This window comes from Gymnogyps californianus, chromosome 18, assembly GCF_018139145.2.
Source record: "Gymnogyps californianus isolate 813 chromosome 18, ASM1813914v2, whole genome shotgun sequence".
Classification (NCBI taxonomy): domain Eukaryota; kingdom Metazoa; phylum Chordata; class Aves; order Accipitriformes; family Cathartidae; genus Gymnogyps; species Gymnogyps californianus.
Window position 1 is genome coordinate 11,789,201 of NC_059488.1, and position 25,896 is coordinate 11,815,096.

At 46.2% G+C, this 25,896-nt stretch overlaps 2 protein-coding genes across 2 annotated transcripts in view; one reads left to right on the forward strand and one right to left on the reverse strand.

Moving 5' to 3' along the window:
* Positions 1-4,448: 4,448 nt before the first annotated feature.
* Positions 4,449-6,378, reverse strand: RPL35 (ribosomal protein L35). Its single transcript, XM_050908061.1, has 4 exons — positions 6,361-6,378; positions 5,943-6,079; positions 5,376-5,457; positions 4,449-4,669 (listed from the first exon to the last, which is right to left on the reverse strand). The coding sequence occupies exons 1-4, from the start codon at positions 6,361-6,363 to the stop codon at positions 4,520-4,522; spliced, it is 372 nt and encodes a 123-aa protein (XP_050764018.1). The 5' UTR covers positions 6,364-6,378; the 3' UTR covers positions 4,449-4,519.
* Positions 6,379-7,132: 754 nt separating this feature from the next.
* The window catches only part of SCAI (suppressor of cancer cell invasion), a 46,759-nt gene continuing 27,995 nt past the window's right edge, over positions 7,133-25,896 (forward strand). The window contains exons 1-3 of the mRNA XM_050908167.1: positions 7,133-7,185; positions 7,324-7,368; positions 22,711-22,842. Coding sequence (XP_050764124.1) covers positions 7,133-7,185; positions 7,324-7,368; positions 22,711-22,842 — 230 coding nt within the window. The remainder of the gene's footprint in view (positions 7,186-7,323; positions 7,369-22,710; positions 22,843-25,896) is intronic.

Here is a 25,896-nt window from a genome sequence, read left to right on the forward strand (position 1 = left end):
GCACAACTTGCATCTGCCTCTGCCCTCTCTGCAGCTCCCCCCTTTCCCCAGACCTCCAGCCTCTGCCCAAGCAGCAGAATCAGGTCCAGGAGCAGGTCCTGCCAGCTCCCAGAGACACCATCTGCACTTGGCTGGTGCCTGCTGTGCCGGGGAGTTGGGGAAAGAAACATCTGGACCTGCTGAACACTTTCCAGGGCGTGCTGCCAGGGCTCCCTGCGCAGTGGCATCAGCCCTGGGCCGTGCCCCGCAGTCAGCTGGCGGCTGTTCCTCCTTCCTCATCCCCACCCTGGAAATTATTTATTTGCTGAAGAACAGCTTTCCCCAGGAAGTCTGCTCTAATGCTGAGGGACATCTTCAGTTACAAGGAAAAAATAAACAGTTTGAGCCTTGAAGGCCCTGACGCTCTGCAAACACCGGTGCTAAACCCAGGGCCGGCATCGGCAGCTGCGCGGGGTCAGCGCAGGAGAGCGGCGGGGTCACCCAGGAGAGGGGCTCCAAGCACCCCCCCGTCATGCCCAGGCAGCGCCATGCCGGAGGGGGACAGAGCCTATGCTGCCTGCAGTGCTGCCTGGTGCCCATGAGCACTCCCTGGAGCGTTCCGGGGGGGCTGCCCTTTGCTGGGGGTTCTCCCTCCCTGCCCCGCTCAGGCCAGGGCAGCCCCGTGGCCACGCAGGTACTCCTCCACACGCTCCCCCCAAGCACAGCCGGCACGGCTGAGCCAGGGCAGCACCGGCATGGGCGCAGGCTGTCAGCCAGCACATTTACCTTTGTTTTCTGCTCTTAGTTGGTTTTGTTCCCCCTCCCCCCCCCATTTGCAGACAGAGTTTGCAGCCGGCTGTTTTGCAGCAGCAGCTTCTGCCAGGGAGCGGGGACCGCATGGCCGTCCTCTGGGGCTGGCAGGTAAAGCAGGAACCGGCACAGACGGCCGACCGCCCTGCGGAGCTGGCGACATGGGCCCAGACAGGCATCCACCTCGCTCTCACAGCACTAACAAGCGTCTTCTCCACCTGTGCCCTGGAGGAAGCTTGCGCTAGAGCCCATCACCTCGCCTCTGCATCCATTCAGACAATCGGTATGTTGTCCCCGATAATTTAATGGGCTTGCTTGTCCGTGGGATGTCTTCCGTAACCGCACAGCGTCATTCTGGTGAAAGCGCTGGACTGGTTGGTTTTGCCACCCTGCTACGGGTGGATGGAGTAATTCAGCCCCAGGATTTAGTGCGGTGCCAGAAACCCATTTACCTCCTCAAATAGCTGCTGTGGACCGCGCACAAACCAAAGCTTGAGCTGTTCTCCTGTACCGACTCCCGCTTCAGCATGGGGATGGCTTCTGGGCGCAGTCCCAGCTTCCCAGCCCAGTATCTGGCAGGTCACCTACTCCCCCTCCTGACAGCAGAGCGCTGCGCCGGAGCCCCCTCTCCCGAGGGAGCAGTCCCGCACTTTGCACAGCCACGCTCTGTGCAGGAGGCAGAAGCGCAGCGTGCCCTCGGCAGCCAACGCCGCGCCCCAGCCCAGCGCCGCACAGCAGGGCAGGCTGAGGTGGCACCGAGCTGAGCACCCTCCGTTTTGTTCTCCATTCACAGGGGCGTATAGAAAAGCTTCCAAAATACTGCAGATTGTAACCGAAAACCCCATCAGATACTTGAGAAGTTGTACAAACTGATTTACCTTCCAAGGTGGCCTTGCTCTGAGCAGGCAGTTGCGCTAGCGACCTCCAGAGGAGCCTTCCACCCTGAATCATTCCGTCTTTGTAACTGCGCCTTGTAGAACTGTGGACACACAAATACCAGCAAAACCCTCCCGGTTGTGACTTCAGGATGTTCAGAGGAATCAGCTTCAAGCTGCTCTTCATTTTGTCCCTGCAGTTCGGGCACATGTTGAGTCTTCTCTGGGCACGATGCTGCCATCCAAACCTGTGACTTCTCCTTGGATGTTCGGTGCCTGGTAATTAGCTTTTTGGGTTTTTTTCCTTTTTTTTCCCCCCACCTCTTGTTCCTGACTAGTAAACGGCATGTTAGTGATCTGTATCACAACCGGATCTTTCAGAGAGAAGATCCTCTCCAGGCAGTGCTGCTGCTCTGGGGGCTGGGGGTGGAAGGTGACAGTTATTTCACCTGAAGCACACCCTGATGTTGTTATCGGAGGCTCTGCAGCACATCCACCTTCTTCCCGTCTCCGTTTTCAAGCCACCCCACAGCTCACGCCATCCCGCAGCAGACTCTGGAAGGCCATCAGGGCAACGTTACCTGTGCTGGCTTTTCCGCATCGGGAATGCTGGTAAGCGCCATCAGGCTCCCCTCGGACGCACTGCCAGAGGAGCACGGGGGTAACACAACGCCTCTCCAAAAGAGAAGCCCAAAGGCAGCTGGGCACGATCTGACAAGCCGCCTGCCCGATTCCCAGCACAGGCGACCAGCCTCTCTCCTGCCTTTTTCAGGCATCAGGCTCCTGGGACAGGAGCGTGCGGATCTGGGATCCCCGCAGCGGCACGCTCCTTCTTCTTCTGGAGGGCCACGTGTGCTGGGTGAAACGCGTGTGCTTCCCCAGGAGCGGCTTGCTGCTGGCCACTGCAGGATATTCAGGAACGGTAACACAAAGCATTTCGTAACCCTGCCTGCCTTCACGGGAACACGAACATGAGCCACAGGAACAGTTCCCATGCGCAACACTCGGCCTTACGGCACGCTTCAGCAGCCTGGACCCACGCGGGGCCTGGGCCCAGAGCTGTGCCAGGCTGGGTCTCCTTCGCTGCCAAACGTATCGTGTTCAGGTCCGCACCGAGCTCCTAACAAAGCTGTGACCCAGCCAGTATTGGCATCATTGTAAAGCTATCCCTCATAACAGCTCAACATATGGGAAATTCACTTTACCACACATAATTAGACCTCTCTCTGGTTACAACTCATTTGAGGCTTAAAACCCCTTCAGATCTATGCTAAGTTCAGCGAGCACAATTAAGACCTCTTTCCTAAACAGAATCTGGATCCAATCTAAGGACTGCCTAATGGGTAGAGAATTTTACATGTTAGAATATATTAGCTACACTAACACAAACCATGACTGCTGCATCACTAACGCCCGAGCAGCACTGCGTAACTCTTCCTTCCATCAGAACCAAAAAAGGCCTTTGGAATCGCAACTCCATCTCTGAGTTCCAAAGAACTCCAGGGGGGACAGAAAGTCAAACCCTTTAACTAGTTCAGCGCTTCACAGGAGAAAGCGTGGAACCACAAACCCGGGGAGCGCCTTGAAACTTTAGAGGTAACCACCTTCCAGTCCAGCTTTTCTCAAGCCTGGTTTCCTGATTTCGTTTGACCTCAACCAGTCTTCACACGCACGCAAAAAGAACACTTGGTCTGAAACTATCACCCCCTCGCCATTTTCCTAACGCTTAAATGGAACTGAGCTTCCTCTCTTCCCATCCCGCAGCGTGTAACGCCGTACGCTAACAACAGCCTGGTCGGATTATTGTCATCCAGAAGAAAAACCTGCATGCCACTAGAAACACGTCCTCTTTATAGTCCTAACTCCCAGGGCGAGTGCAGCGTCAGCCTGCAGACTGCGTAGCAGGCAGCGTTGCAGCTCGTGCAGGTTACTGCCTGCAAGCACCCCCGCAGCCCTGCCGCAGGCCCCCCGTGCAGCCTGGCACCCACAGACCAAACACCCTGCATCCAAAACGCACCTCTGCTATGGGTGATGTTGGGTGGAGCCTTCACCTTCACCCCGAGAACACCCTCTGACTTCCAGGAGCTATTTGGGAAGATTAAATCAGCTGCAAATGGGAACACATCTGGAGGACGATGCCGGAACCCAGCTTCCTGACCAAAATTGAAGGACTTTCCCGGGAAGAAGGCTGCAGCAGCCCTCTGGCCACCGCTCGCCGCAGCTCTGGTCAGCAGTGGTCAGACCTGTGAGGCGCCTGCCTGAAGCGCTCTGCCGGCAGGGCCAGGCAGCTCAGCCAGGCAAACCGCTGCCTACGGCATCCGCCCGAACCGGGGACGGACGGGGACTCCTTGGCGCTACGACTGTGCAGAGATCCAAAACAAGCGCTGACAGAATTCTTCAGTTTCAATGAAGTCCGCTAAAACACCTCAGCACATTAGTTCATCTCCGTAACACTTAAACACCGGCACAAGACAAAAACTTTAAACATTTACTCTTAAGCTACTGAAGTGATGAATATTGACTCACCGTAAACATCCGTGTAAGTTTCCATTTTAAATCAATCTCAAGTTAAATACTTTTTACATGTTAAGTTGAACCAGCTCCGCAGATCCGTACTCATTTGCCTGTTCTTCAAAGAGGAAAATAATCTTAAACTGCAAGTTACGTTAGTATTTTCATTAGCAATAAAAGTTCAAATAAACTTTCTGTGAATCCTCTGATCTCTCTTCATAAAGCTGATGAGTTCTTTATCCCACCCCTACTAAAAAAACCACCACTGACAGCTTCCAAACAAAATTCTATTTAATGAGACATACTCAGCCAACATAATTAAGAACTTCCGGCACGCTGCAGTTTTATGCCTTGATGGCATATTTCCGGACAGGGTACAAACGTTCTTTTCGCTGCTGTTTTTTGGTCTTCAGGTTTTCTTCATGCTTATTTAATCTGCGTCGCATGGCACGAGTCTTCTTTGGCCGCAGATCAAGAGGCTTATACTTTTTGCCCTGTTTGCAAAAATACACACCGGTTGAGTTTGGGAGGCTGCAACGTACCAATCAGGTGCACGAGCTCATAGAGAGCCGAGCTGCCTGTAAAAACATCAGCAGCAGTGTCGTAAGCTTCTTTTTATTGGGACTATCATTACAGCCTACAAGTTTAAGAGAGCTTCTCTCCACTGGGAAACATGAGCTGATTCTAACTTTTGTACCAGTTGTACTAGCTCTGACTCAGGTTTAAGTAATGCTTGATCTTACAAGTCCCAGTTATCCAACACCTCTTGAAAGGTCTTTTTTTTCCTATTCTATATAACCCAAACCCCAACAAGTAATAGTCTAAAAATTATAGGAACTTATTGAGATAAAGAATTCCTTGGTCACCCGCAACATGATTAAAATTTAGGAAAGAGAGTATCTGCATTTCTGGAAACTGCATCTTCTAGGAAGTACACTACACCCCAGAGAAGTGATGCTGCCCAGAAGACTCTCCTGGCAAAAGCAGTTTCACACCGAGCTTACAGAATTCAGGGTAGTCTTGCAATAATACTTAAAATGGAACCATGGCTAGAGAACTTTAAAACTGAACATAAATGAGTATTTTTTTCTTGAGTTTTAGGCTTTTAAGTAACAATCTACAAATTAGTTTCTTCCTTCAAACTATGTAATTGAAAATAGTAAAACAAAAAGGACCGCTATGCAAGATGTTTGGTCTTACCTTGTAAAACTTCCTCAAGTTCTCCTTCTGGGTCTGATTGATAACAGTTAAGACTCTGGCAATGGATTTGCGCACCACACGTCTGCAGGTGGAAAAAAAAAGTATGTCTCAGAACACACTGGAAGACAAGCACCACAGGTTTAAAACCCAGTACACAGAAAACGCGTACATGCTACAACCAAGTAACTCACATTGTACCGTGTTGTAGCAAAACACTAACAACTTGGGGCACATCTCAGCTTAACACCTCTGAGCAAACAGACGCACAAACCGAATTTTCAAGACTACAAGTATTTGTTCCTCTTCCATACCATTTTTTTCTGTTGTTTTACAGTACAAGGCAACCGCACAGGCCGTGACAGCACCTCTCAAACACAGCGCGCCATGGCCCACACAGCCTAGGCGCCAGCACTCCCACACGGTACCGGCCGAAGGCCGCCGCTCCCACACCCCCTGCTCAGGCTCGGGCAAGCTCCTCCGCGGCCTCCCCGCAGCGCTCCCCCCCCCCCCCCCCGAGCCGGCGCTAACCCGGCCGCGGGCCTCGCCGCCGGTCCGGACCCCACTTACATCTTGGAGAGCTTGGAGGCGGCCCCGCCAGTCACCTTGGCCACGCGAAGCTGCGACAGCTCCACCTTCAGATCGTCCAACTGCTTCAGCAGCTCCTCCTTCTTCTTCCCCCGCAGGTCTCGGGCCTTGATCTTGGCCTGCGGGCGGCGGACAGGCCGTCAGCCCCGCTCCCGGGACCCCGCCGCGCCCCCCGGCCGAGAGCGGCCTTCCCCAGGCCGCCGCCCCGCGGCCTCCCGCCGCCCCTCAGGCCCCACATCGCCGCCCGCCCTTATCCCCCCCACACGACGGCGATGGCGGGGCCAGGCCGGCAGCGTGTGACAGCGGCGCGGCGGGCTCGGTGCCGCGGCGGGACGGCCGGCAGCCCCGCGCCCGCGCGGATGCCGCCGGATTGCACCGGCAGAGGCAGGGAAGCGCTCACCATGATGGCGGCACCGGCGCGGCTCGGGGCGGAAAGGACGGAAGCCGCGCAGGGACAGGAGGCGGAGGGTGCTGCCGGTCGGAGCCTACCAATCCGCGCTGGGCGGGGGGAGGAGCCTGCGCGCCGCGCACCCCCCGCGGGCAGCGCGGTGGTACCGGCGGCGGGCGCTGACAGGGAAGGCGGGAGGCGGCGGCGGCGGGGCAGCGCCGCCGGCCCCGGGGCACTGGGGCTCCGGCCCCTCGGGAGGGGGCTGCTGCGCGCCGCTCTGCCGCCGCGGCTCCGTGCTGCTGCTCGCTCTCTTTCAGCCGCTGGAGCCCTGTCAGAGCGGAGCCGGTGTTCTCGGGCCGGCCGAGGTGCGGCACTCTTACCCCGGCAGCGGTGGGGACGTAACGGCGGGCAGGGCCGTGCGCGCAGGTGGCCAGGCGGGACGGAGGGAGGGAGGGAGCTGGTCGGGGCGGGCCGGGTCTGGCGCGGCGGCACAGGCCTCTCCGCACGGTGGCGCCGCCGCACGCCGCCTCCCGCCGTATCCAGGCAGCCGCGCCGTGCCTCACCGGCCCCGCGCGGGAGGGCGGGGGGCTCCCGATTGACGGCCTGCGCCGCCAATCAGGGGGCCGCCTCGCCGTTAGCCCGGGCTCTCCCCCAATAAGAGCGGGCGGGGGCGGGGCGAGGCCGGCCCAGACTAGCGTGAGGCGGCAGCCGCGCTCCGCGCAGCCGGAGCCTTCGCCGCGGCGGCGCTGGCGGCTTTGCCCGGGAGCTGGCGGAGGCGGCGCGGATGGTGAGAGGAGCCGCCCGGCAGCGCCTGCCCCGCACCGGCCCGGCCTCCAGGTGCGGGGGGGCGGAGCGGCGGCGCGGGCGGGCGCGGGGCGCGGGCGGGGCGGGCGGGAACGGCGGTGGCGGGCGGCTCGGGGCAGGCCCGGCGGCGGCGGCGGCGGCGCGCCCCTCACCGCTGTCTCGCCCCCGCAGAGCTCCAGGCCCAGCGGAGAAGCCCTGCCGCAAGCGGAAGCCCAGGTAAGGCGGAGCGGGCGGCGCGGCAGGTGCGGGCGGGGGCGGCCGGGGCTGCGCGGAGCATCCCCCCGCCTCCGGCGGGCTTCTCCCGGCGGCGGGGCAGGCTCCGCGGCGGCGTTAGGCGCCTTCTGAAACGAGCCGTGGCATCGCCGGGGGGTCTGCGCCCTGTGGCGGGGCTGGGGGGCAGCGATGGCGGTGGAGGCTGCCGAGGCCCTGTGCCTGGGTGCACGGAGCCATGCTCACCGCTGTCTTTGCTGTTAACGGAGAAGAGAAATACGATGTGACACGTCTTCTGCTTAGGCCTTGATTCGCAACGTAACTGCAATAATTACGAAAACGCCCCCCTCTTTATTAACTTCTCCATTCTTTATGTTATCTTCCCTCTCGCCACCCCGCCTCTCCCAGCTGGGGAGGCTGTAGGTGTTTAGCATGCCTTTGACAGGTAGCTGCATTTCTGCATCAGCAAATGAATCCTTTCGGATGAAATATTGCTGGATTTTACAAGAGCCGTCCGTGCAGTGCTGGATATCCAAATTGCAAGTTCGATGGAATCATCATGGATTTGTTCTGATTTTAAACTTTTATCTCAGTACCTCCCTCTTCACCAAATTCTTGTTTTGTACTGAGAAATCCTCTGGACAATAAGTGATGTGAAATGCCCTTGGGGATAGAAGCTAGATGATTGTTATGTTGTGTCACCCCCCCCCCCAGATTTCTTGCCCGTTACCAGGTATAAAAATGTCAGTAACCAAAGGCTGCCCCAGATAAAACATTCAGGATCAAGACTGCAGGTTTTCAGAGGCTGGGTCTAATCTCCCCCCACAGAATGGGACCTGTTTTCATCAAAGTCCGAGTTGCACTTCTGTAATTTAATAACCAGGCTCCAAGCTTCCATGCTTAAGCAGTATATTGGCTAGGCAATTCTAGTCCTCCAACCTGCAAAATGGATCCCTTAAAATAAAAAATCGCTAGATTTTGCAAGAGCTCTCCAAATGCAAACCATAATTCTCAGCATCTTGTCTAAGCTAATGCAAAGCAGCACTGTTGGACCATATGATGACTAAAATGCTAGTATAAGTGAGTCTCCCAGCATGCGTATGCTCTCCCACCATTCCTGCGAGCAACAGAACTGCAGTGTTGGTAGCAGCCTTTGGAAATCGTAGAAGATCATCCTGGTATAGATCTTGCTGTGGAAGTTTGCAGATGCAGTCGCTGCCCGGTGCATCTTCTCACCTTGTGTGAACCCTGTTGTGTAACGGTTGTAACTTCCCTTGCTCAGACTGTTGAGCGAGCGATTAAGAAGCGTGTACACCTGACTGTAGGTCGTGTTCATAGAAAAAAGATGCTTTGTTTTCAAATCAGATAAGTCAGTCTCTTTTAAGATGTTTTGATAAACTGGATCACAACTTATGTTAAATGAAAGCAACAATGAGTCATTTAACTAGAAGCAAAGAGCATAATTCTCCCATCATTCTGGGCTGCCAAAATAATACAGATAGCGTACACAAATGTGATAGCCAGGTTCTTTGCTACAGCAAATATAAAAACCATTCATAGAAACTATATGGAGAGAAGAAATATTTTGCTGTGCTACAAAGGAGATTGTGATCATTGTTTTATCTTGAAATATAGGTGCAATACAGCATCAAAATTCAATTGGCAATCCATGTCCCTTACAAACATTGGAAGATTTTATCACAAAGATGGCTAGTTGGGCTAAGCTCTACGTGTAAGAATGATACAGGCAGCAGCACCGTGTTCTGTGTTCACCATGCTCGGTTGAGAAACTAGATCTACAAGTGATAAAATGCTGAAAGTGCTTAGCAGTGGGAGGAATACCTACCTTGCCTGTATTGTTACTCGTTTCGGTGTTACTGTTTTATTTGGTGGAGGGAAGTAATAAAAATGGAGAATAGCAATTCAAAACATTGAGAAGCTTATAACCTGAGCCAGTTCTGCCTTGAAATTAAATTGTGTTGTCCATAATGTTGCGCTGAAGGCACAGATTTACGAAGGTGGGAGGACGGGGGCTGTAGCTCTCCCTCCTCTGCTGCCGGCGCCGCTCCTGTCACATGATGCGACTGCACAGTCCTCTGCTCGCACTGCAGCTGCGCTCGCCCTGGCGTGTGCCAGTCAGATTTCGCCTCTTTTTGCATCACTTTTTTCCTGGTTTAGCTCTGTTGGCTTTAAATGGAGTTGTTGATAAACTGCCGTGGTATAAATGGATAATGGGAATTCATTTGATCATCTGGACACGTTACTTTGTTGGCTTCTCTTTTATTCTGCATGGTGTACTTTGGGCGAGGAAGGAAGAGTTCTGGTGTGAAAGTCTATTCTGAGATGATGTTACTGCCTAAATAGCTAAAATTTAACTGTATTTTAAACAAAAAACCCCAACGCCCCCCACCAACCCCCTAAAGCATGATACAGCTATCAGAGTCTTATCACAGAAATCTGTGTGTTGATGTCTTTTTTCGCGGAACTTTTCATAGGGTTTTTTCATAGAAATGTTCAGTTGGAGCAGTCTTTGTAGAAGGAAAACCAGGACCTGTACATGCAAGTTTTATAATAATTTTCTTTGTTATTCTTGCATAAGAACATTCTGCAGGCTTGGCTTTTGTAGCCGAGTTGCTCTCTTTAAGCACATCAGCTCTGTTCTGGATATGTAGTTTTTAAACAGGCTAGAAACAGAGGTATGGAACGGGGTATGTGTTGCAGCAGACGGAAACAGTTTAAAGGAGTGGACCAAATTGTGTGTGGGAGCTGCATGGAGGGTCAAAGAGAGGTCTGTTTCTGTAAAGTATGTAAGTTAGTTGCCAACACAAATATTACCTCGCAGTTTACATGTGCTGAGAGAACGCAGTACAGCCCTGCAACAGGAATAGAATAGAATAACCATCAATCTGGTTCCCTGAGGATGTCGGTCAAGAAAGGAAGTGTGCGATGCCAAAAAGCCTGGATGGAACAGCAGGTTTAGAGGACTCGTCGTTTGAAGTATTTTTAATTATTGCTATTATTATAATGGAACACAGACTAGAAGCTGAATTTTTAAAATATAATTAAAGCAGAAGTCAGCAGAGGGATTTCTCTGCTGTGTGGTGGAGGAACGGTCCAGGAGCAGCTCCTGCTCAGGAGGGTGAATTCCCAGAGTGATGATGCTCTCTGTGCAATTCCCAAGCTTGCTGGCAGCTTACTGCCAAACACTGGTTTGGAGGGAAGAAGTGAACTGAACAGATCAAAAAGCTTTCCCTAGCTTGTACTGCATTCTCTTTTGTCAGAGTAAGGTTCCACTTGGAAAGCAGCCATTGGCACCTTGGCTGCGAATGCTAACAAGATGCAGAGTGTGATGATAACTGCCCCCCAGATCGGACGCTGGCCTGAACTGCCATTTGGGCCACCTAGTAAATAATTTGACTTGCTAGAAAGAAGTCTCTCCATCACATTAACATCAAGCTACATTGTATAGCAACCGTTCAGTTTTGAATTAATGAGTGTACATCAAAGAGGTTCTGAGTAAAGAAAGAAAGGAAAAAATCTATCTTGTAACTCGGATGCTTTTCAGGAACTTGGCCGCTCTAGATGCGAGAGGCATGTGCTTTTCCGCCCTGCTTTAGGTGATGGCTTAGTTCAAGGGGGCCCAGATTTGGCTCAGTCAACAGTTGTGTTGGCATCTTGCCATCAAATGTGCATAAAATGGAGCTGACTGCAATTCCCTCTTCACTCTAACATGGAGGGGCAGCCCAGAGAGACCTGAGGCCCCTACATGCCTTGCTGTAGGTTGAGTTGGCTATGAGAATTATACTGGGATGTGCGATCCCTGCAGCATAAGCTGTTGTATTGTGACTTGATCATTGCTTTCGAGTCCCTGGGTTGTATTTTGGTGTCTTGTCATAACTAATGCATTTCAACCCTTGTTGTGCCTTTGCTTCCGAAATCTTTCTCCCTTCTCACAGTGGCTTACGTGCTTTTCCAGATGTACGAGGTTCGTATCTCATTTGCAGACTCTTCCTAGGATTTTGTGGCTTATATGCATCGCCACAAAATCAAGATAAAACGCAACTGGCATTTTAGCTGCTCCAAGAACATTGTGTGTAAATAAACCACTAAATAGTTTAGCTTGTGAAATGTAAATACACACAGCTCAGCCCGCTGCAGCTGATGGTGTTTTTCTATCTCCCTGCTTCCCCTCCCACCCCTGCCAAGAGTAGGCTAGCCTGGTGTTCTTTTTTCTATTGCTCTTTCATACAATGCAAATGACTACTAAGTACCATGTAGGTGGTATGCAGGCACCACTACAGATTCATGATTTGAATTTGGATGAAAGGAAACACTTGCATCCTCTTCCACATTGCTTCTGAACCATCTTCTGGGGATTCCTGGACTCTGATGACCCAGAAACCCTGCCTCGGTCTGACTTTGAGCTTGAGCTCATTTTTAGTAGCAAACTAGTTAAGTCAGTAGAAGAGCAGAGGCCCAACTGTGATGACATTTTTAGCCTTTGCCCTTTGTTCATCCTATACACAAAAGGTCATGAACCGCAGTGAAAGAGCGATCACAGGGGGCACAGCATGGACAAAGGTGGAACAAATTGCCAGTGGCAGAAACATAAAGAAGAGAAGCAGTTGTTTTGTGTTATGAAGGTAATTGAAAAGGGCCACGTGCATCCCATGGTGATATCATGTCTCTTGTATTTGAAGTGAGTCCGCCCATAGTGAATTTAGAAGAGTCTGCTGGTAAGGTGTGGCTTAGATGATCTCAATGTGGAAGAGAGGAAGGGACAACACTCTGTTTCCATGTTATGATGTTAATGAGCAGCTCCACGTTGTTCTGGGAGAAAAGATGCCAAAGCTGCAGTTCTGGATACAGACAGGTGTACTTTAAGCAATAAAAGGATTTTTAAAGATGTGTAAAACAAATGAAAAGCCTGATTCTATAGACTAAGCACTTATTTGAAGCTAAAATAATAGGATTGGCACTGCATGCTGGATATTCAAACTCATTTGACTCTGAATGGAGTTGAATTTGTGGTGTTGGCTGTTTCCCTACAGGAAATCTTGAGACTGTTCCTGCTGAGATGTCGAAGGTAGTGCAGAGGTGGCAGCTCATGTTAACTCTGAGGTCTTAATATGAGACACTGTTTGCAAATCTTCTGGTCTTCTGATATGCTGAGGAATGAACTACACATTCATGTGAAAGTATTAAACTTTCAGTTTGCAGTAATAAAATAAAATTCTTGTATACTGTGTGCCTGCTGTCTGTCACTTCCACTTGCTATAGCAGTGTGCATCTGGAGAATTGTGCGTGCGTGTTTTTGTCTTGTTTTCTTATGTATCCCCTTCCCTCTCCTTTCCCCTTTTTAGGAAACAAAGTTTATGCAATTGCACAGTCAGGCTTCCTCTTTTTTCTTCTTCTCCAAGCAGCTTTTAAATCACATGTCTGAGGTAACCAGTGTTGCTGTAGGGAGATTATGTAGCGAGTAATTTTCACAAAACTCAAAGGAAGTTGAAGGAGAGCAACATGTTTAGTGCATCTATTAAAGGGAAGGACAGACGGAAGAGAGTTGTTACATTTTGTAGGAGGCATCTGGCCAGCCACTCAGCATGTGTGGAGCCCTGGGACAGTTGAAGCAGTTCCCCTTGCTGGGTGGGAGAGCTGGGGTTATTGTGATGGGTAGGGAAAGATCAACGGGGCCACATACACGTCGGTGTGGGACCAGGCTTCCTCTCGCTGCAAAAGAGAGGATGACTGTTCGTGCACAAGTGTGTGGGCTAGTGTCACAGGCTCACTTAGTTTTGTATGTTTTTGTTTTTTTTTTTAAATGTCTTCCCTCTTGCTTAATCTTTAGAGAGAGTACTGCTTCTGCAAGTTAGCTGTAAAAATGGTATATCTTAGTAGGAAAAATACTTTCTTGGAGAATTCCCAACAGGAGTAGAACTAGTTGCTTTGCAGGTGATTTTCAGTCAGCCACACTGTAATTTGTTTACAAACTAGAAGTTTTTCCACCCTCCTAGTTAAGGCTGCATTTCTCCTATGTGCCCTTTTGAATAAGCAAACATCCAGGCAGAGAGAACACGATTTGACCAGCATTATCAGCTAAATAAAATAGTTACTTGTTTCTTAAGTTACATTTTAAGTTGCTTTTTATTGTGGCGTTCAAACAAAAAATGTCTCCAAAGCCTGGGCTCTGCCCAAGTCCTTTTCATTGTCTATTCTGTGTGCATGTTTATACAGCAGTGAGCATAGCTGGTACAGAAACACTCTAGTTGTTCTTTAAGCTAGACCTGGGTATTGCTGTCCTCCTGGACTACACACCCTACCAGGAGTCCAGATGTGGTCTCAGCCTGCTCGCAGATGCCTCCTGCAGCGTCCAAGCGAGCTACTGTAAAAGGAGCTTGGTACGTCTGGAAGAGCTGCAGCCACTGCAGTGCAGACATGCCCTGAGGTGAACAGTGGTTGAGGATGAGAAATGTCTGTGTTTGGTTCCAACTTTTACTAAAAACCTTGGAATAATAAAGAAATCCTTTCCCCCCCCCCCTATATTTTATAAAGAAATGGTCTGATGTATAACTGCTCCTTGCCGCTCCCTCTGAAGTACTGACTCCAGCAGTCTGTGAAGCTTTCAGTGCGTGCAAGCCCATGTGGATGGGGGGTTGTTATTTATTTATTTCAGTGTTTCTTGGGTAGAACTGAGTGGTGTCTCAGGAACTTCGGGACAGTGCCTCTCAATGGAGAATTAGGTATTCTGGCGAGAGGAATGAATTTGGGTTCTAATTAATTTTGTGTTGTCTGAGGCTCTGTCAGGACTAGCACTCTGAGCAGATTACATGGAAATGCATAGATGGTTTTCCAAAACGCGTGGTATAGCTTTGAAAGAAAATACGAGAGGCGAGTATACCAGTCTGTAGAAGAAAAGGAGAGGCAAATAGAAGAAAAGGAGAGGCAAATAGAGAGCAAAGGTAGACATCTTGCTTGACGAAGGTAAGATCAGATGTTTCTTGGTAGAGATTTGAGACATGATGGTTCCAGGCTTTGGGTATGAATGATCAAGAGCTTAGTTTTATCGGTGTTACTAATTTGCGGATAAGAAATAGATACTAGCTGGGCATCTGCCTTTATATCATGTCCCCTTTTTGCAGTGATGCTGTGGGAGATGTGTCAGGATGAAAAGTGAAAAGAGAGCTGGTCTCTGACTCAGGGTTTGAGACCTTTAAAATCCTGATAGATTGGAATGTATTTTCTACCACTGGTTTCTGTGGAGAGCAGTTCTAATAATGTCTTAGTTTGGGGAAATTCCTCTATCAACAAGATAGATGTAGAAAGTGTGTTTGCTTTTGCTTTTTGGTTACCACTTGCATGTCTAAGTAAGGAGTGGGAAGTATTTGAAAAACAAAGTTTATATTTCTGTGCTGTGATTTCCTGATTCAAATGGTAAAACTATCCATGAAGCTGTGAATCAGGATGCAGCCATCGCTTACCCTTATCATTAGTTCGCTTGTCTAAGCATGTACTTCCTGCTCAACTCCAGAATTTTAATATTAATCAGAGCCTCAACTGTAAACCCCAAGCCAATTGTATTTGATGCAAGCAATGAAACTCCAGATCAGCAAGAGTTTAGAACTTGCAGTTGATACGGCAGTTTACTGTTCTGTATTATATCTGTCACAGAAAGTTCTGATTCTCAGGCTAAAGGTTAATCAATATAGTCAACCCACCCTAGTTCACTGCTTGGTTTGCAGTTTGCTGTCTTTAGGTGGGTGGGTAAAAAAAAAACAAGAGCATTTCTTCAAAAAAAAAAAAAAAGAGAATGCTTTTCCTCTCCCTCCTATCTGCATCCCCGGCACTAACCATCCTGGATTGTCCTGTTAGATTTGCATCTGCTGTCCTGTTCAGAAGGTTGTGTATGGGTTATTTAAGGGACAGAGCTGAAGGCTCAGTAATCAAAACAGCTGGAGCCTGAAATAAAATACAGATTCTCATTCTAATTTTAGCCAAGAAGCTTCACTGGGTCACATTGATCAGTTCTCTGCATTGTAATAAATTTGTTCCTGTGCATAATGTGAATGTTTAACATCCAAACTTTATCTTTGGAAGGCTGGAACGCCATGGAGATCAATATTTGTAAGGTGCGTGAAGTCACCTGTTAAATGACACGAGTGACGTGTTCTGATTTTTGAAAGAGTTGCTTCTGAAAGATGCACTCGTGCTTATACTTACAAAATCATACAATTTTTTCTGAAAGTGATAGTTTAAAGTATAAATGTCTAAAAATTTAAGACTAAATTCTTCTGGTTTTGAAGTAAGACAGGTTGTATATCATCTATGTGAAGTATCTGTACTCCATACTGCTTGTGTTCAGTACTACGGACTCTAATTTCGTTGGTAAAATACCGGGCAGAGCAAATGTGCTGCTGAAGTCTTTGTAAGGAGATTGTTTGCCTCTAGTAGTACAAGATAAGAGTTTTAAGTCTAATGCTGATGCTCTAGTGAGAAGAGAGTTGTTCTTTCAATTGACCATTTAGGTGAAGTAGATAAAACACTGTTAATAGCTACTCACAGCTTTTATCCTCTAAATACTCATGTGATTAGGCTGTCCAGGTTGACTGGAAGGCAGGAGACACTCAAGATTCCACAACTGAGCAGAAGCAATGGCTTAAAAAAAGACAGATCGGTTGTACAAGTGCTCTGTCAGGAGGTCAAGGTGCCACGTCCAGCCAACTCTGCTATGCAGCTCTAGGAAACTGCCCCTGATTCTACCTGTCCTTGCTCAACAGAGTTTATACACTCCTAACGTCTGCCTGTACAGTATGCCATACAGTTACAGTATCACTAAATTTTCTGTGGAGTGAGGTTTTATTTGCTTGTAAGTGTCAGGTGCGAAGTTATGACCACCCTCTTCTACCAGGCAGCTGAATGGCAGGTTATAGTGATCCTGGCTAAGTAATAAATCTGGCTAAAGAGATGTGCATGTAATACAGTTATTTAACATATCTGTGCTTGACTTTCATTGTCAGCTTGATTTCCTTGAACCAGAGTATTCTTTCACCGTTCACAAAGCGTGCCTTGCTTTACAGGCCTGAGTCTCAGTATAGGGCCAGTAAGGAGTGCATATCGTTGACTTCAGCACTCTTTTTCCCTTCCAGCTGAGCCTGGAAAACCTTAGCCAAAAGACGGCAAACCACAGGGAAGTGGAAACGTGTGTGATGTAAGTGACACATAACTTTAAAAATACTGGCTAGCATCATGAAACTTTCATCCATTTCCCATACCCTTCCTCTTGCTGCCTTTCGGCTCCAACTGCTTTGCATAGTCTTGCCATCCTCTGGGATGCCTGTAAGCTCTTCTGGGTGCTGCAATGGGATGAATTTGTAAAATCAGTGAATGTATTGTACTAAGCAAACCTGGAATTGTGCGTTCTGAGAGTGTGTTGGAAAGAACCTGGCACGCGAAGTGCAGTGCTTGGCTAGTGCAATTTTTCTGCCTTGTATGGCCTGAGGAGTTGGCAAAATCTTTGAGACAATAATAAGTTCTGCTGGAAGTCACCATTTTCTGACTTATTTTAACAATTTTTTAAACCAATGTTTCAGTGTCTCCTTTTGCAGACTCTGGAGATCACTTTTTTAACCTGTGCTACTTCAGAAAAAAGAAGAAAAATTGTCATGCAAAACAGCCCAACAGTTTTTTTTGCATGAAAGAAAGCAAAAAGCATCAAACACAAGAACAAAAAATTAAGTAGGTGATATTTCTGGTATAGCTGGGCTGTCAAAACTGGGAGAACTGTCTGTTGGCAGAAGAGGAGCACAGATCTGTGGGGTTACTTTAGTATTAAAGAGAAGGAGAGGTCCACATTGTGGATGTACTACTGGTTGCATTTTATTTATATTTTTCATTTGGAGCTCAGCAATCCTTGAGGAAAGGGCGATGTCAGTAGCTATATTCCTCCCTTTGCTGTGCCCACTTGCTGTTTCTAATAATAATTCTTTCTCCTGCCTGTAATGCTGCTGCATTACAACACAGTCTTTAGTGCAGGGAAGACCTATTCCTTTCCTGAGCTGCTCGTGATAGTAGTTCTTTCTTTGTACAGCACCAAATACCACCCCCTCCAGAGCATAAGAAGCCAAAACCAGTGCATGAGATAACTAATTTTATTTTCCTTCTCTGTCAGCTGGAAAAGCCAGCTTCACCTATCATTTAATGGCTCCTGTTGTCCTTTTTCTTTCCATCTTCCCTTCCCATCTTTTCTTCCTATTCAGGCATGTGCTGTGGCTGAGTGAAACCAGGGTTTAAATTGCAGCAGCGCCTGTCTCATGTCTGTAACCAAAATGCTTCTTTGAATTTGAGATCTGCAGAAGAAGAAGAATTACCTTCTGGCAGCTTTTCTAAAGATACCTCACAGAGGGAAATTGTCGTGCTTATTACTACTCCGCTTAATTCTTCACTCCTTTTATTTCTTTCTTGGTTGAACCCCTTATTTCTTTTCCTGATTAATTTTTCCTAGAAGGAAGGCTCTGTTTGCCCGTGGTGTGATTCAGTCTGAATATTTTTATAATGTATTTTCTGTATGGTGTTATTTTATAATCATCATGAAGATAAATTTGACATGTAGTGAGTAAGAAACCAGTCCATTCTGAGCAGGACTCATGCTTACTTTTAAAGTGTAGCCTTTAAGGATTTTCAATAGGACTTTCCACTATACCGTGTACATGTGTCAATACACTGGATAGTTTAGAAGTACTCCTGTTTTCTGAGTGCAGTATGTGGCAGAGCCAGAACATGCCTTTAATTATCCTGCAAGAGAGTGAAACTTGATCTCATCCATTGTCACTGTCCAAAGTTGATTATTTGGAGCATACTCATTCCGTCATCCCAGAGGTGTTTTGTCTGTTGCATCTGTTCTAACCCGCAGGCAATTGTGCTTCCATCTTCAGGTCATTAAGAACAGAGATAGTTTCATAATTGTGTGGATAACTAAGGTTTCATTTCATTCTACTTTTTACTGTGATTTAGCTGTTTTATTATAAAATAACCCAGAAACAAAGAGGGCACATTGAGTCTTCTGTGTTTAATTTATTGTGTACTAATGGAATCGCTTTTCACAAGCACCCAGAGTCTTCTCCATTCATTCTGATGTCTTAGATCAAGTCTCTTCTGGTCACCTCCCTCCCTCTAAAAGCATCAGTAGAAAATGAGATTAATTTTTGTGTCTGTCTTACTGTTTAGGTGCTTAAGGTTGAGTGAGAGGAATACCATCAAAATGTTTGACAAACAATGAAGTTAGGCTAAGCATGTCTGAAAAGCTGGCAGATAGCATTTTTACAGACCGTGATACAGGGCAGAGTTTTTCGACTTTCCCATAGAGAGTTCTGTTCAAAGCCCTTTTTAGAATAAGCGTTAAATGTGTAATTCAAAGCATGCTGATGAAAGTATGCATTGAGTGTTTTATTCACGTCTAACATGCAAGTCTTTCTTTTATATCATACGAAATACGTATGGCAGTCCAGACTAGAACAAGGTAGGAGGCATATTTGGAATGCTGAATGGTAGGGATATTTTCATGGCAGCAGCTATTGTAATGAGGTTTTTTTAGTTTACTACTATTAACTTTATTTCAGTCTTTTTTGTATCAACATCCTATTGCTGGGTATTGGTTTTAAATTCCATTAAAACCATGAACAAACTTAGAAGTTTTAGCAGAAGGTCTGTGAAAATTTTGCCATCACACACACACGCACAAAAAAAAAAAAAGGTTTGAGCTGCAGTACCTTAATGATATAAGTACATCTCTTTGTTTTAAACCACTGTTTTGGTCATGTTCGGTAATAGTGCTTTACAATTATATGTCTTTATTTTATTTTAAATCATGCATATAATGATATGCATTTACAGTGTTCCCTGGAACACTGAGAGCATCCCATGTTTGTGATGGTCATCCTCTGCTTAAATAATGTAAAATGTAGGGGTAATAATGTGCAGTGGAACTGTAACATTTTTCAACACAATCTAGTGTTTATTGTCTTTGCTAAGTTCATGTGACATACAGTTGTATCAGAAGTCTTTTATTGTTGTAGTAAGACATCGCCTGGCAGGCAGGCCCTCTATACATAAAAACCAAAGTTGCTTCTTGCAAATGAACCTGAACTTTTTGTAACATACTCATTTTAGAGGATACAGGGGTTTGTTGTCCTCCCCCTGAACTATCACCTATCTCCGTATTCTAATGAATTTTTTGTTTTCCTGTCCCTTCCTTTCATATTTGTGTTTCTGGTGCTTCACCTTTTTTTTTTTTTTTTTTTTTTTTTTTTTTTTATGTCTCTGCTTTTTGTGCTTGTGGCAACTTCACTTTAAAGTGGAACTTCATCAGGCATTTATTGATACTTTGATCTGTAAAGCAATACAAGCTAAAGTCTTGATGTATGTATACACACGTTGGTGTATGTGGTTTTAAGATTTCAGCTTACGCAGTTGTAGGGTGAAGATGTAATTTTGCAGGTACTGTAGTTTCATGTCTTCTGTGTGGAACAATCTGTTTTACCAGTAGGGATTCTTTTCTGGAGATAAGTTTGAGTGATTGAGACTTAACTTCATTTCCTCTCTTTCAAAAAGTAAATCCCTGACTATTCTAGTAAGTGTGCTCCTTTTGTATGCTGCTTCGTGTTAGTCTCTGCCTCTTACTCCTCACCCCAGCTATGTAATACCACATTTTAGCCTAAAATCAGGCTACTGGTTCCCTCAGTACCATCTGTGTGGCTTGATTGCAACAACCATTTTTTCATTTCTGAACCTGTGAATAAAGGAAAAACTGAATGTCCTAGTGGGGTGTCTCCAGGGTATACTGATTTTTCAGGTCTTTGTGCAATGTCAGAATGTGCTTACATGTGGTTTGTTTCCTAGGTTCCTTCATCAGCAGTCTCTGATGAGAAGACAGGTTGTTCCCTCTCTTTTCGGCAGTTTCTTTCCATGAGCAGAAAAGGTGCTTTTGCCCTCTGCTTCAGTAATAGGTCCAAACCCATATGCTGATAGCTGTGTTAGGAGGCTGACAATATAGAATATTCTCCAATGCTTTGTTGTCAGTTTGGTAATCTCTCCTTCTCCCCCCCCCCAGTTCTTCTAGCTTTCCGCAAACTAGTATTGTGCTGAATATTTAGGAACTGGCTGGGGCTGGAGTATTTTGAAAGCCTACACCTTTGTTGTCTATAACCTGAAAGGTTTTTGTCTCCTTTCTCTGCAACAAGTATTTTTCCTGCCTTCCGATACCTTTCAGATCAGCAGGCAGTGAATTTTCTAGCATATCTTTTTATTGATTGCATAAATGGCCCTCTTTGCAGTGGGTCTAGTGGACTCCCTCAACGTGAGAACTGCAGTCAGTTTTACTTGCCTGCGCCAGGGCTAACACAGATTCAGTTGGCCAGTGTTAGCAGTGGTTGGAGTAGTTGGATAGTGTAACTTAAGGGTAGCATAAAATAAAATTGACTTTACCATTAAATTAAGGGAATGATATACAGACTGTATGAAACATACTTTGCAATTTAAGCAAGCTCCTCAAATTTTGAAAATGTATCTGAAGCTGCTCTAGAGTGCCTGGTCTACCACAGTGGAGCGCTGCAGAATCCAAGGGCCTCGCCGCAGGATTTAGGTCACCCTTGCTGCGGAGCACACAGCACCTGGGGTATTGTCCCTCTTCCTGAAATTCCTGAATCACCTCCTGGCTGCTTCTGACATCTGTTTTTTAGCTCTCACTGTTCACTTCGATTTCATACGTTGGTGCTTTAAGTACTCGGTGTTGTTTGTTTCATGCTGTGTGAATGTAAATGTTTAGAGATTTCAAGCACAGGCTGGTGCTTCACAATATTCATGTCCTGCTTGCTAGGCTCATGCCAACAGTTTTTGACATCTGGTTGGTATGCTTTGAACTCTCTTATACTGGCTGGCACCCGTATTGCAGTTACCTGACAATACGTAGTTACTTCCTACCTTTTTCTGGAACTCTTCAACAAGCGGTTTGTGCAGTGCACCTCATGTCCTTGCACTAGTGCTCTAGTGCACTGTCACGTGGGTGTGTGAAAGACAAGTGAATGTGTGCTGCATCTTGTCTAAACTGGGAAATCATGAAACTGGTTGGCAGGATATGGTCGCTAACTTATCCCCAAAAGCTGGGGGGGAACTGCCAATTTCTTCTGCATTTGGTAGGCATGAAGTGTTTGTTCAGGGAAGTATTTCTAAAGTCTGTTTGGTTATTGTGAAGGTTTTTCGTGACAATTGATGAAAGATGCTTCTGGGTACTTTCCAATGACTGTAAGGAGTTAGCTTTGCCATTTCCTGGCTCGAATTGGGACTTGTAGGTAATTATTTGTGCAAATAGCATCCAAACAGAGCTTCTGCACAAATGGAAACTTGTTGCTTAACAGAAGTGCTTACCAGATCTGGTAGAGAAGTTGCTGAAAGTAAAAGCTCTGCATTTGCCCAGTTAGAGGTGTGTTTATCTTGCACTAAAATTCTTAGAGAGCACAGAAGAGCTAAAGACCTGGCAGCCATTTTCAGAGCGGCATGTTCTGTTGCTGCTGCTGAGAAATCTGTAGCTCACCTTTGGATGATCAAAAGGATAATTTTATGTCTATGTATGTTTCAAGTAAGATTTTAAAAGCCACTCTGCCTTTATAGGCTTTCATATTCCCTTACTTAATACTAGGATCATCTACATTATTTCTTAGGTTTTTGTTCAGGTGATTACTGTACAATATGACATTTTGCTCATATGAACAGTAAAAATAGATCTGCAGGTATAATTGTGGGCAGTGCAAGCCATGGAATTAAACAGTCATGAGGAAGTAGAGAGGAAGCAGGATATTTTTTAGCATTCTGTCTAAAATTGCTGTGTTTTAGCAATAGGAACTAGTGAGCTACAGTTTTCAGCAGTTACAGAAGAAAATGAAATGTAAACAGAACTGAGGCTAGTCTCTCTAAATGTGGCTGCAGGATAAACACCTCTGCAGAAAGGCAAATTTAGAGAGGATTTCTTTGTCCAAGTATGAAACCCAAGTACTGTTTGTGTTGCAGTCCTTTTGTTGGCAGTTTTGTGTTTGTGAATACAGTCCTCAGAGTTATTTTATTGTATGACTCTTGTACCGCTTTTATTTTTAATTTTGCTCTGTTAACTAGTGCATTGTGCAATAATTAGTCCCATGCTTTGATTCTCAGCTGTTATTTTTAATGAGTCTTGAGAAGAGTAACCTGTGGGAGAATTGCATGCTCTTTGTTACCATCCCCATGGAACTGTACATTGCATCTAATCTGGATGAGTTCATAATAGCCCTCAATTTTTGAGTAATATGGCTATTTTCTTCTTCATAGGACTGAGTTTGCCCTAAAAGAAATCATGTCATCAGGAGGAGCTGAAGATGATATTCCTCAAGCAGAGAGGAAAACAGTGACAGACTTTTGCTACTTATTGGATAAATCTAAACAGCTATTCAATGGCTTAAGGTTAGTGCATTTTTGACAGTATTCCTTCAGAAAAGCGTTGGAACATACACTTTAGTATGTGAGTGATGCTGAAGTCAGTTGTACAATGAACATTTCAAACTCAAACCCAGTAAGTTTGTTCAGGAGAGAACAATGTGCACCTACGTATGGGTAGTTTTGGACCATGAATGTAAGAATGTCTGTAGGAGTAGAGGTTCACGCATTTCTTCTGAGACAGTAGAGAAGGAAATGTGAGAAAGGGGAGCTGACTGTCTTGGTCATGTCAGTTAACAGTAAACTAGAAGTTGGAAATTCTGTGAAATTGATAGAATTTGTACTGAAATGTTGTGTATGAAGTACACAGCTAAGGACTAGGTGCGGCTGTATACAGTCAACAGCATGCAAGTCCAAAACCCCACAGTCTCTGTACCAAAAAAAAGGGATGAGAAGGATTGACCTAGGTGGGAGGAAAGGCGGGGGGGAATATTTTTTGGGAGGAAATTTAGGAAGTGATAAACAGAAACAACCAAACCATAGCCTGTGTGTCTGGTGAAACAAATGCTTAATCCAAACTGTGGAGGAAGGTAAAATCTGCATTTATCTACAAAACATCTGCAGTAACCCCTAGAAAGTCTAGCTGTCTTGTTAGCACCAATAAGAAGGGGAATAAGAGTAAGGGGAGTTCAAGGAAAATAGTTCATGTTTGGACAGTGATATAGGCATCCTGTTTATGTCAATATATGCTGAGTTAAAGTTTATGTATTCAAGAGCTGTTTTATTTCTAAGCTTTGCTGTAGAGTCTCTTAAGCAACATGGTTTTTAGCTCATACCTTGTTGGCAGTTCAGCCTCTTACTGGTCTCTGAGTAATACTGTATGTTTGGGCCCATATAGCTTGCTGTTACTCAAACACAGATGGCTAGCAAAGATGTTTTTAATTCCTTCCCCTCCCGCCCCCCGCTATTGATAATCCTTTCATGTGCTTTAGAATTTGATTATCAAATCCAAAACAAACAGTTTGTACTCCAAAATCTGAATGGTAAATGGGCAGTAGAGACGAGGAGTTCTTGGTGACTGCATTCAACACCCCATGAAACAGTCTAAAGCAAAAGGACTGAGATCTTGAGGCCAGGATTTCCAGGACCATATATGCCATTACATTGGCTTCCTGATATAGCTTGCTTGAAATTTTGGCGTGAGTCACTGAAGAGTACAAATTAATACAGTTCATGTCTGGATGCATGATGCTCAAGTTCAGATCACAGACATGGCAGAGTCCCTACAGCCATTCTGTCTTTTCCTTTGGGCATGGAGGGAATTAGTACTTGTATCAGATTTCCAGATGAGAGATGTAGTTTCTGTGTATATCCATGGAACTTTGCCAAAAAGCAACCACCTTATCCAGCTAGGTGAAAAGAAAATGGAAAATACCTTTGGATTAAATTTGGACAATAAAAATAGAGAGATGGGCTTCAGCAGCCAGCTCTGCTGTGTGAAAATAAGAACATACTGGAATGGGAGCCTGCCTCTGTCCTTACTGTAACTTGACACAATTAACGTAATTGCTTCTTGCACTGAACTTGACCACCATTTCACCTATGAGGCCTGTGATTCCTATGGGCATAATGACTTGATAAAGCAGCATTATAATTTTCAGGTATCTCCTCTTGTTAGTGCTTGTTCTCTTCTGGGTAGTTCACCTGGAAATGACTTGGCAAGTATCCTAATTCTTAGTCCAGTTGCTTGCTTTTCCCTCTAGCATAATAAATGCATTTGATGCATGCCTGCTGCCTTCTGTTTTGAAGATGATGATGGCCTTTGCTGCTGTGTTTTATGCCATTCTCTTGTCCCTACCATGTTTCATGGAAAAGAAGTGATGGGGGAGGGAGAGGAGAGCAATGATTTCCTTCCTGAAACCTCCTCTGGGCACTTCAGCTACAGGGAACTGAGCCTATAGCTGTGTTGGCAGCTGCTTAGCTGTTGCTGCTGCCAAAAATGCAAGGGCTCAGCCTGCCACGTCTTTGTTTCAGTAGCATTTCCTTCCTCTCTTCCCAATACAGATGCCAAATACAGTATTTGAGGAAAACATGTGATGATCTGCCAAGGTTGCTGCTCCAAAGTATACTTCATGCTCGCACTACCAGTGATACCATCCTTTTGTGGCCATGCCTGCTAGAATAACTTAGAGGGGAGGTTGTCTTTCTGGTGTCTGTACTCCCTTTTTGAACACCCTGAGCTGTAAGTTAGAAACAACTGTTAATGAAGTATGTTCCAATTGCTCTCTTCTCTCCTTTCCCCGCTCCCACTTGCTTTTTTTCTTGGAAAAAGGATGGAAAGAGGGAGCGTGTTAGGAAGCAGTTTTTCATGGTGTACTGTCACCAGTTATTATTTTCTTTTTAATGTTAAAAAGTGCTTAAATGTGTTCAGTATCACAGAGAAGCTTGAAACTTTAAGAAATGAAAAGACTTTCTACGTATATCATACTTTCCCAGATTATAAGGTCTTTTTGCTCATTGTGCAGACTGCAAGAATCACGACTGCTGTCCTTTCATGGAAAGAGGTGATAGTGTTTAACCATTTATTTTGTAGACTTCTAGTAAGATGCAAGTTGAACCTCTTAGTTTTGTTCCATGCTGCTGATTTAGAAACAACAGGACCCTGTTAGCTTCAGGTAATGCCGCAGGCTGTACCCTGTCTGGTACTGGGAAGGGACTGGCTTCTCCTACTGATTGCATCAGTGAGGCAAGTTACTGTGAGTGCTACTGGTGTGCTTACTGTCTTTGTGGTTTATTAGAGGCGATGGGGAAGCTGTACCAGAACGCCGTTATCCCACTGCTGCTTAGGTTCTGGGAATAGGAGCCTGTAATTACTACAAGCCTATGAACATAAAAGGAAATTGTCTTTTTTTTTTATCACCTGTCAAAACTGTGAATGCATTTAACGCTCTGAATGTTAAACTTGTAGTCATTGCAGCCTTCCTCTTTGAAGTGTGCTGCTCGGTCTCTAGGACTTTCTCAACATCTTTATGTCTCTGGAAGTTGTCCCTGTGTGACAACTTCCATGTGGTGCTGGCCAAA

Coding starts and splice junctions, on each gene's coding strand:
- RPL35 (XM_050908061.1), bottom strand. Junction 5,458..5,942: donor GCCTCCAAGCTCTCCAAGAT/GTAAGTGGGGTC, acceptor TTCCACCTGCAG/ACGTGTGGTGCGCAAATCCA. Junction 4,670..5,375: donor ACTTGAGGAAGTTTTACAAG/GTAAGACCAAAC, acceptor TTTTGCAAACAG/GGCAAAAAGTATAAGCCTCT.